General features: G+C 44.6%; 1 protein-coding gene across 1 annotated transcript in view; it reads right to left on the reverse strand.

Moving 5' to 3' along the window:
• Positions 1-9,005, reverse strand: part of LOC119358234 (L-Ala-D/L-amino acid epimerase-like) — a 10,732-nt gene extending 1,727 nt beyond the window's left edge. Inside the window, exons 1-6 of the mRNA XM_037624883.1 lie at positions 8,164-9,005; positions 7,780-8,090; positions 1,887-2,106; positions 1,448-1,781; positions 522-999; positions 261-308 (exon numbers count right to left, since the gene is read on the reverse strand). Of these exons, the coding sequence (XP_037480780.1) occupies positions 885-999; positions 1,448-1,781; positions 1,887-2,106; positions 7,780-8,090; positions 8,164-8,797 (1,614 nt within the window). The 5' untranslated portion in view covers positions 8,798-9,005 and the 3' untranslated portion in view covers positions 261-308; positions 522-884. The remainder of the gene's footprint in view (positions 1-260; positions 309-521; positions 1,000-1,447; positions 1,782-1,886; positions 2,107-7,779; positions 8,091-8,163) is intronic.
• Between the last annotated feature and the right edge of the window lie 2,880 nt (positions 9,006-11,885).

Genomic DNA, 11,885 nt, shown 5'->3' on the forward strand with positions numbered 1-11,885 from the left:
AAACGCTCAAAAGGTCATGTAGACATCATGAAGGAAAATTAATTCGTGGCTGCCGTCTACAGTATCATGTTTATATGATTTCAGTGAAAGGTTGCGCTGAAATCAATCCTCGACGCAATAGAGAACAATGTATTCAATTTTCTGCTGCTTCTTCTATACCTGTATCACATTGGGAAGAGAAGTACTGTGTTAGTATGATCAATAGGCATTTCGCTCAAGCAAGCATCACTAAATTTTTTTGGACATCAAGCATATCCAACCTCAATCATAGGAGCACAACACGGACTTTGCATCAATCATCATAGAATCTGTACCAAAAATCAAGCCCGATTTAGAGAAAATAGAAGTTAATTTTTAATTCCTCACTTCTTCAACAAAGTATACAATTAAAAATAAAACAGAGAAATGCAAAACCTTTGAATATGTAGAGACGCATTTATCAAACAATCACATCAGACTACGTGTGCAGGCATACAAGTGAGATCTGGGTATGGGAAAAACCAGGGGGTGGCACCACTGACCTGGGGAGGCTGCTGCTCCTTAGCGTTGATGGGAAGCGGCGGTTGGAGCGTCGGGAGGCTTTGTCGGATCGCGCCTCCACGTCCCGCATCGAAGTGGACCACAGATCGAACACCCCGCCTCCATCATGTTCTCGCTCCTCTCTCTTGGAGAGCCATTGGTAGGGACGCCCATCTCCGCCGCTGACCTTGAGTTCAGGGCTCCTGGATGAGCTTCAGGCCGGTGGGCGCGCTCTCGACCTGGGCGACCTCGACCAGCAGTGGTGACCTTCCCTGTGCGCAAGGTCGACGACGGGGATGCGGGCTCCGGGGACGACCTCGTTCGGGCGCGGCTGTTCCCCCTCCTCGCCTAGGTACAAACAATATCTACCGGAAATGGCGGTTCATGAGTGAGCTGTGACATACCCATCCATTATTGTTGTCCAAATGAAGGAAACCGCCATGGCCTCGAGCATTCTTAAACTGTAGACAGGTCCAAAAGCTGATAATAGAAGTCGAGTAAGACAGTAAGTTACAGGCTAGAGAGCAGAGATAATAATCTGATTATATTGATTTGTTACTCTGAAGATCCATAGCATAGCTTGCCAAGAAGAGAACAATAGATTTTGAACAAACATGAATAGAGCGGCATTTTGCTTTCAGATATCAGCACATAAGCATCAGAATAGCTGTACAGGATTTTGTGTAAGAATACCTTCATAGCCACCGTACACTGAATCTTCGGACAATAAAAGAGGTGTGTCCAGGTCAATAAAACCGCAACCACAAAAGAAGAAGAACCGTTTAAGCACCTGATCTGCAGACATAATGTCTACAACTTCATGCCATCATTTCTAGTTTGAACTTCCTAGTGATATTGTCTTTAGTTGTAAAATACCATAATTTTTAGAAGCAATCATTTTTTAAGGGAATTTGCACAATTAACCAACCTGAAACAATCAAGCCCAGTAGCGAGATGGCCAGCAAAGCCCATGGCAATCCTAGTCTCGACCATACCACCAATCATAAGTGCAATACCGGCTTTTCTTGCGGCATCAATTACTTCGAGGGCTCCAAGAACCCCTAACTTTTCCGGTTTGATGTTAATAACATGAGCAAGATTTCCATGTATTATTTTTCGAGCATCAAGTAATCCGCGGCAACTTTCATCAGCAGCAACAGCAACTCTGTATTTCTCCATAGCAGCAATGCTAACATCATGGAGACCTTCCCAGTCATCTCTATGAACTGGTTGCTCAAAGAGTACAGGAGTCACTCCCATTTCTGAAACCAATGAAATAAATAAGTTATAGTACTAAAACACCATAGAACATCACACTGACTGAAATATTTAAGAGTGAAAAGATTGAACATAGTGAGAGTACAAACCGTTTAGTCTGTTAAGAACTTCAATTGCATGGTTTGCTGTGTACCCTTCATTTGCATCCAAGATAAATGAGCAGTCGGGATGCACAAGCCATATAGCCTTCAGAACTTCTATGTCTGAGTTCAAGTTTTTCCCTACTTTGAGCTTCAGAGTCTGAAACCCTTGTCCTCGATATTTTGCGGCCAATTGAGCGGCTTCATTTGGGGTCACAATTGGAATATAAATTCAGAAATAGATGAACTTAGCAATTTTGATAAAGCATACCTAAGCTGCTAAGCATGCTGAACTCACTGCAGTGAAAATTTTGATAACCATACCGTGATGTCTGTTGTCACACTAGTAGAAAAATGGTCAAATGTGAAGCACATTAGTGCCGGTTTGTAATAAAACCGGCACTAATGTGATCAATAGTACCGGTTCGTGGCGGCGATCAATAGTACCGGTTCGTGGCGAACCTTTAGTACCGGTTCATGCCACGAACCGGTACTAAAGAGGCTGTGTCAGCCTGCGGTCAGGCTATGGCCCCACCATCACCATTTAGTGCCGGTTCGTGGTTCGTACCACGAACCGGTACTAATGAGGTTATGGCAAGCTGTTTTTAGTCCCACCTCGCTCCCCTAACAAGGCTTTTACCACCTTAAATATGTTACTTCTCAAACTATCACAAGCACTTGGTCTTCATTGAACTCTATGTGTAGAATTTGTGGCCGCAATATGAGTCTTCACCGGTTTATAAATCGTTGAGGACTCATATTGACAATTCAGATTGTACACAAAAAGATCATTGATGATCAAAGTATTTTTGATGTATAAGATCATATTGACAATTCAGACTGTAAAGAAATATAAGATCATGATCTAAATGCTCTTATATTTTTTGCGTTCAGTATGCACCATTCAAAGCGACGCCATCAACTTTCCACCATTTATGCCTTCATTTGCTATTTTTCATGCATTTAATGATTTGTTTTGAGAACTAAATGACCTGGAAATTGAAAAGCACTACAAATGAACTCTGAAAAAGTTAAAACTTGGCATGGTATCATCATTTCACCCACATATCATGTTCAAAAAAGTAGAGAGGGTTACGGCAAAAACTGGATGCACTTCGTTTACAAACTGGACAATCTCTTTCGAAGTATTCGGGTTTATGACGAAATTAAACTCATCTGTTACAAAGGCATTTCATTTTTTTAAATTTATTACAACTCCAGACTTTTTGTGCATTCAGTATGCACCATTCAACTGCTAGGCGGGAGGAGCTCTTAAGTACCGGTTCCAACTGCTAGGCGGGAGGAGCTCTTTAGTACCGGTTCCAACTGCTAGGTGGGAGGAGCTCTTTAGTACCGGTTCGTGGCGAACCTTTAGCACCGGTTCGTGCCACGAACTGGTACTAATGAGGTTGTGTCAGGTAAGGCTGGGGCCCCACGAGCACCTTTAGTATCGGTTCATGGATGAACCAGTACCACAGTTTCTTAGTAAGTTGTTTTTTAGTCCCACCTCGCGAAGAGAGAGGGACTAGGAGCGGTTTATAAGCCCTGAGTGCAGAGACGATGAAGAAGAGGCTCAATGCTCACATTGTTTAGCTTCAACCCTTCAGGAATATGGTAGACTGTACGGAGCTATGCGCAGTGCAGTTTACACTATTCCGAAAGGCTTGAAGCAAATTAACGAGCATTGCACCTCTTTTTTATTTTTAATAATTTATTACAACTCCGTACTTCTTCTGTTATGGCAAAAACTAATTGCACGTCGGCATTTCTTTTTTTTAAACTTTGGTTATAACTCCATACTTTGACCATCAAGTTTTGCAGAAAAGAAAAAATAGCAGAAAAGAAAAAATAGCAGGAAAAAAACTATAGCTGAAAAGAAAAAAACTATATAAAAAAACTATAGCAGAAAAGAAAAAAACTATATAAAAAAAACTATAGCTGAAAAGAAAAAAACTATATAAAAAACTATAGCTGAAAAGAAAAAAACTATATAAAAAAACTACTCAGAAATAAATAGAAAAAAATAAATATAGCAGAAAAGAAAAAACTACTCAGAAATAAATAGAAGAAAAAATAAAGCAGAAAAGAAAAAAATTGTATTTGCTATTTTTCAGTCGTTTACAAAATGGTCGTGAAATTGAAAATCACTACAAAATGAACTCTGAAAATGTTGAATTTTGGTAAACTAGATGAAAAACTACTCACAAACAAATAGAAGAAAATAAATATAACAGAAAAGAAAAAACTATACAAAAAACTACGCAGAAATAAATAGAAGAAAATAAAGCAGAAAAGAAAAAAACTATAAAAAAATTGGGGCGCTGCACTGTGGGCCTGCTAGGCCACGGGCGTGCAATTACAGGCCTTAAAGGCCCAACAGACTCACAGGGCAGCGCGCAAAATTTAGGCCCACAAGCCTGCTATATAGAGGAGTTCAAAGATGTAGTCGCGGCTGAGTTTATAAACCAGTGCAGTTGCACTTCGCCCGGCGAGATGAGACTAAACTTTGGGGTGGCAGCGCGAGGCCTTTAGTACCGGTTGGTGGCTCCAACCGGTACTAAAGACCACCCTTTAGTACCGGTTGGAGCCACCAACCGGTACTAAAGGCCTGCTCTTCCCGCCTCTTGGCCTGGCCAAAGTTGGCCTTTAGTACCGGTTGGTGGCTCCAACCGGTACTAAAGGCCTCTTCTATATATACAACACTTACGAAAATTCAGTTACATCTCCCCACTTCTTCGTCTCCAACCTCTCGCGACGCCGCGCACCGCTCGAGTCCCGTCGTCGCCGCTCGTCACGCCCGTCGCCCGTCACCCGTCGCCCGCCGCCCGTCGTCGCCCGCCGTCCGTCGTCGTCGCGCCGCGGTCCGGCCCGTACGTACTCTCTCGCTCTCGCGTACCCGCGTCGCGCGCGCACCCGGCCCGTACGTACGCCGCCGCCCCCGCTTGTACGTACGGGGCGGCGGCGTACGAGGCCGCGCACTGCAGTACGTGTACGTATACATACACAAACACACACATATATACACACACACACGTACACACACACATTTTTTTACTTATTTTCTGTTTTTTAGAAAATTTAATAAGATATTAATTAGCTAGCTAGGTATGTGAGATTTGAACTAGTTGAATAATTAATATAACTAGTTTATTTTTAGTAAGAAAATTTTCGAACTAGTTTATTTAGGTATGTGAGATTTGAACTAGTTGAATAATTAATATAACTAGTTTATTTTTAGTAAGAAAATTGTCGAACTAGTTTATTTAGGTATATGAGATTTGAACTAGTTAAATAATTAATATAACTAGTTTATTTTTAGTAAGAAAATTGTCGAACTAGTTTATTTAGGTATTTGAGATTTGAACTAGTTGAATAATTAATATAACTAGTTTATTTTTAGTAAGAAAATTGTCGTATCTGAGATTTGATGATCTAATTAAAATATTATTTATTAATGAGTTTTTCTGGTTATTTAATGTTTTTATATATTTTGAGTTTATATAAATGTTAGATTAATGTCGAATGTTAGATGAATTAGATAAAAAAGTTAAATATATAGTAATGTCAATTGTTAGAGATGAATATAGTTAGATATATATTTGAATTGGCTAGATATTAATTAATGTTAGATAGTAATAAGTGTTTAATGTTTCACCTATATGAACATATAGGAAATGTCATCTGACGACGAAAAAGATTTCATTATGTGCGAACACTATGAAGACCAGCGCGGCCTGTGCGACAGAAATTTCCTTATTGATGGTAGGCGCTTCAGCATCAAGCTGAATGAGACATTCGAAGTGGATACAGTAAGTCACAACGGCAATTATTATTTGAATGTAAAACTTATGATTCATTTGCTTCAATTTATAATTTTAAAGCATGACTTATGCTTCATTTGCTTCAACTTATAATTTTAAATTTTCACTATTCTACTAGCGCATCCCCAGCCATGCAAGAATTTTTGTCTTGGATAAGATAGATTTTAGTGCTATAGATGATATGGAGGTAAAAAGAGTTTACTTGAAGACGAAGCATGGGTATACTTTCAACGTTAAATTATATAATGGAGACACATACACCTATTTTGAATGCAAAACTTGGCAAGCACTATGAAAGGCTTATGCATTTGAGCCTAATATGGTTATCACCTTTGATATTCGTCCGGAAGATGATATTGAAGGTAATATAGACATCTGGGTCGATGTGCAAACGCCTCCAGTTCTACCATTATGTGAGTTTTTCTCAACCATGCATGCATATGTTTATGTCTTTGATACAGTTTATTCAAAAATAGTTGACAACTAATTTGTATTGTCAGCTTATTTCGCTTCAAGCAAACATGTCCGGCGCTTGGTAGACAGGACCTACTACTGCCCGGGACTCAACTAAACTGCAAGGAGATAAGTCATTATGTTTCATGGCTTGAGGATCTTAATACTGTCAAGACAATTTTTTTCCTGAACTTAGAAATGTTAGTACTCAAAACGTGCGACCAATGGTGATCGTATTGAACTACGGTCACATCTATAATCGAAAGATGGTAAGATTTTAACTATTTGTCCTTAATTAGTGCATCTTTTGCATACATTATTTTTGAAGCTAAACTTTCATTGCTTAGTATATTAATTACTATATGATGTTCTTCAACAGGGACTTTCGATGACAGTTGTGCCTCAGTGGATCGAGACAAAAGGTCACATGTCAATGGTTAGCTTACGACCAAGATTTCCTACATTACACATGAGTGCATTCAGGATTTCTGAAAGCGAAGAATGCTTAATAGTGAAAGATTGGAGCAAAATTGTTAACGATCGCAGAGAAGTACTAGGGGGCAGCAAGGAGAAGCGCAATCCAAGATTAGGAGACAGATTCATCTGCATGCTCCAGTATGATGAATTAGGAGAGCTATACATGTTCTATGCTATTCTACCTGAGAGGGAGCAGTAGGAGTAGCTAGTTCATCCTCTTAATTAGTACTTGTCCTCTCTCATGTCTGTATTGTCCTGAACTTCGATATTGGTGATGATTATGTTGAACTCGATGATATTTTTGCTTCTGTTACAAAGTGAATGTTTCTTCTTTAAGCTAGCCAATGTTGGTGATGATTAGAGCGGTAATGAGTATGATGATTAAATAGTGGTAATTAATGACGACTACGATGATTTTTAGCTAGCTAGAGTTTATTTATTTATTAATATTCGATGATGATGATGATGACGACTACAACTCATTATAACGTAAACAATCTTAAATTAAATTGATAACACAAATTTAATTAAAAAATAAAAAATAAAACAAAAACCCACAAACATTTAGTACCGGTTGGTATTACCAACCGGTACTAAAGGGCTCCCGGCCCCTGGAGCTGGTTCGTACCACGTGGTTTCCCTTTAGCACCGGTTCGTGCTGAACCGGTACTAAAGGGGGGGGCCTTTAGTGCCCACACTTTAGTGCCGGTTCCATAACCGGCACTAAAGGGCCTTACGAATCGGTGCTATTGCCCGGTTCTGCACTAGTGTCACGGTGTTTGATAAGCATACCTAAGCTGCTAAGCATGCTGAACTCACTGCAGTGGAAATTTTGATAACCATACCGTGATGTCTGTTGTCACAGTGTTTGATAAGCATACCTAAGCTGCTAAGCATGCTGAACTCACTGCAGTGGAAATTTTGATAACCATACCTTCAAAGGAAAGTTGGTTCTCAGTTCTCCATCTACATCAAGGCCTAGGATCCAAAAATAAATTCCCCATCCTTCCATCTACATCCGCTAAAAGAACTGACTTCTAAACTCTGAAGTGTCTTGTGGAGTAGAACTCCTCAAACTCCAAAATTGTACCGAAAACTGAACCAAAATTGCTTGCCAAGAGTATGAAGACAAACAGGTGTGGATGTCTCACCGAGGTGAAGGTGTGTCCGGGGAGCGCATCGGCGACGTCCTGGAGCACGGCGCCGAGGGGCGCGGTCCGCGCAGCGCAGGCGTGGGCGATGGCGGCGAGCGCAGCGGGCTGCTCCTCGGCGGTGACGGAGGGGAGGACCGGGGCCTCGCCCCAGCCGACGGCGCCGCTGGAGAGCTCGGCCCGAACGGCGCCGAGGGTCGCGGTCCGCGCGACGCAGGCGTGGGCGATGGCGGCGAGCGCAGCGGGCTGCTCCTCGGCGGTGACGGAGGGGAGGACCGGGCCTCGCCCCAGCCGACGGCGCCGCTGGAGAGCTCGGCCCGAACGGCGCCGAGGGTCGCGGTCCGCACGACGCAGGCGCGGGCGATGGCGGCGAGCGCAGCGGGCTGGTCCTCGGCGGTGACGGAGGGGAGGACCGGGCCTCGCCCCAGCCGACGGCGCCGCTGGAGAGCTCGGCCCGAACGGCGCCGAGGGTCGCGGTCCGCACGACGCAGGCGCGGGCGATGGCGGCGAGCGCAGCGGGCTGGTCCTCGGCGGTGACGGAGGGGAGGACCAGGGCCTCGCCCCAGCCGACGGCGCCGCTGGAGAGCTCGGCCCGAACGGCGCCGAGGGTCGCGGTCCGCGCGACGCAGGCGCGGGCGATGGCGGCGAGCGCAGCGGGCTGGTCCTCGGCGGTGACGGAGGGGAGGGCCGGGGCCTCGCCCCAGCCGACGGCGCCACTGGAGAGCTCGACCCGCACGGCGACGTTGGCGACGTCCTCGAGGCGCGAGGGGGCGATGTTCAAGGGTGTGGCGAGCGGCACGTTGAGCGGGCGCGCCTCGGCCGCTGCCACGTCCACCGAGAAGGTCTCCTTGAGCGCGTCGAAGCCGAACGCCTCCATCGGCTGCTGCAGCGTCGGGAGAGACGGCGACGGCGACGGCGACAGCGAGATGGTGCGGAGGCGGCTGGCGCGCCGCCGCGAGTGGAGTGGGTCTGCGAGAGAGAAAGAAAGAAGAAGCGGGTTGGAACGGGGCGGCCGCATCTGGGACCTCTCTTCCTTCTAGTCGAAGGAAACCTGGGGCCTGGGGGCAGCGACGAACGGAATGAAAAGGCAGAACAGTGCCACCGCCATCCGTTTATGTTCAGGTGGCATAGCCCTTCGTGCGCCTTTATAGCGACTGTTAACGGGTTGAGTTAATTACACCTGCAATACAAAAACTTGCAGCAAAATAACAGAATCATACACAAACTAAAAAACCTCAGAAAAATGGTACATTAACTTTTCTAACAGCACGCATTCGTACAATTTCCGTTAATCCTAACGGTGCACCCTCTGTCGCTGCTAACTTCGTGTAGGTGGCTTGACAGCTGACCTGACACTCTCGGTCTTTCCTGTATGGGTCCCACTTGTCACTGAGCCAGAGAAGTGATTCGAACCTGAAAATAACTGTATGAAACACGCATATGCCGACCACTCCACCACTTCTATCACTAGGTCAGAAAAGAGGCAGTTTTCTTTGTAAACTCGTCGTCTTAGATATCTCCTGCTTTTTTTTTTCTGAGGAACATGCCTCCTTTTTTGCGTGTGGCAAAGATACCTCCTTTTTTTTGAGACAAGGCAAAGATACCTCCTGGCCGGTCGACGATCAGCTTTGCTGAAGTTGCCTTCCATCCGGGCCGGACTTTTTCAGCTGTTTCGTTTATTTTATTTTTTCTTTATCTTTTTTCATATATTGGGGTTTCGTCTGTTTTAATTATTTTGCATATTTCTATTTTTACATAGTTTTTTTTGCGAGATTTCTTTACATAGGTTTTACGATATACGGTGAATTTTTTTACATTAAATGCTGTACATTTTTTTTAAATAGACACTGAACTTTTTAGTATGGAAAATGTTTTACGACAACGCGCCGACCGAAACTTCGGCCGGTCGCATCCACGCACACAGCACCCCTGCCATTCAGATCGAGACAATGGACCCACGCGCCCCAGCGGCGAGGACGGGGGACGCTGCTCCAAGAAACAATCGGCGTCATCGGGGGGATTTGCTACTACTGCGTCCTATTCGGCTACAACCGCTATCTTGTTTTGCTGCTGCGGTGGCGAGTGCACCGGTGAGCTGCTACCGTCGCCACCGAAGCTACAACCATCGCCGTGCGGAGCTGCAACCGGGGGGTGCAGCTACGGTATGGGTGGAGCCGGCGGCAAGGACGGCCGGCGAGGGCCTTGACTGGTGACGAGGACGACCGACAAGGGCGGCGACTGGCGACTTCCATAGAGCGTGTGCCCTGGCGAGATCCAGGGGAATCCTTCGTACGGACGGGCGAAGAAGACGCAGTACACGTTTAAGATTTCGAAAATACACTGAAAATTAGTACATACATACACATTGAACATTATTGGATAATATAGAATGAACACTTTTGTTATATACACTTCTAATATGCAATGAACTTTTTTAAGGGAAAATCTATCAAGTTAACCAATCAAACTGCATTGCAGACAGTTTTTGGATGAAAATGGACAATCTATCACATTCAAGTTTCAACCAGAGAATGACAGAAAACTGAATTCAAGGCTAAAGCTTACGCTCTAGAATTAATCTTTTTTTTTGCGATGGTCCAGAATTAATCCTGTATCATCCTTCCTTTTTTCAAACATAGCCACAAGCCACCACACACAAAAAAAGGGTCAAATATATGCAGCACGATTTCAAAATGTAAATTAAACCAATAGGCAATAGTCTATTATATACTGGCCGAGCATTAATGTTGTTGCTTCTGTGCTCCAACAGTGCTTAGGCTAGTCATAGTGGGAGTAACTTAGTAACATAGTGCACTTCGAGAAAATTCTGCTTATGTGGCAAGTAATTAATGAGAGGTGGTAACATAATATGTTAATGTAACATAGCGCTTTTCAAGACAAGATGACTCTACGAGCTAATAAATGAAGCCATCTATGATAGTACTACTATTATGTTAGTTTGCATTATGAAAGTAGTAACTTAGACTAGTGTCATATGCATGACACTAGTCTAAGTTACTCCCCACTATGACCAGCCTTAGCCCAAGGAAAACCTTTCTACATTGCTTATAGCACGTGTCTGAAAAAAATTAGTACGTATAGAAACATGTCCACCTCAATTTTGACAGAAAATACTGGAGTTGGCTAGTGATTAGCGCACCAGCAAATGCTTTGTCTCCTCCAATCAGGAGGGGCGGAGGTGAGGATTTCTATGCTTGGGCCTTTGAAAGATCAGGCAACTACACTGTTAAGTCGGCGTACCGTGCTCTAGTGACTCAGAACGAGCGCAATGCTCTAAAGGAAGGGGCGGCTACCGGTGCTTCAAGAGATGACAAACAGATGTGGTCTGCTTTGTGGAAACTCAAAGTGATCCCAAAGGTACGAGTGTTCTGGTGGAGGGTTTTACGAGGGATTCTACCGGATGAATGCACTCTCAAATACTGTCATATTGCAGTTTTAGACACTTGCAAGGTTTGTCTGGCTAAGGAGGATGATCTTATGCATGCCCTAATTCAATGCTCGCATGCACGCCGCTTCTGGGATGAAGCGTGTGCGTGGTTCGGTCTTCGGCTTCCTCGCTTACACCCACGTTCTTGGGCCAGAGACATCCTATGTGGAGACCGAGTCAAGGATGAAGATCGAGCAAGGGTTATCACCATCATGTGGACGATTTGGCATTCTCGAAATCGGATCAAACATGGTGAAGAGGGAAGGGACCCAACAGCCGCCATCAGGGTGACGAGGGAGGCTCTTGCATTGCTGGAACTGCCTCAGACCGCCCCCATTCTGTTGCCAGGACATGGCTGGCGGCCGCCCGAGCCAGGTATGGTGAAGATCACGACGGATGGTGCACTTAATGTCGCGGAAGGTAGAGGAGGGGCGGGTGGCATAGCCTGGTCCGTGTCTGCGTTGTTGGGAGCATGGTGCAAGGCATTCGATGACATCTCAGATCCATTATTAATGGAAGCTATATTGCGGGAAGGAGTTCTATTTGCAAAACTTCGAGGCCTCTCGCATGTGATAATGGAGACCGATTGCCTGGAGTTGGTGCAACTCTGGAACACTCGCCTATCTCTCGGACGAGATGAGGAAGACTACAACGCCAT

The sequence above is a fragment of the Triticum dicoccoides genome, chromosome 2A, assembly GCF_002162155.2.
Source record: "Triticum dicoccoides isolate Atlit2015 ecotype Zavitan chromosome 2A, WEW_v2.0, whole genome shotgun sequence".
NCBI classification, from domain to species: Eukaryota; Viridiplantae; Streptophyta; class Magnoliopsida; order Poales; family Poaceae; genus Triticum; species Triticum dicoccoides.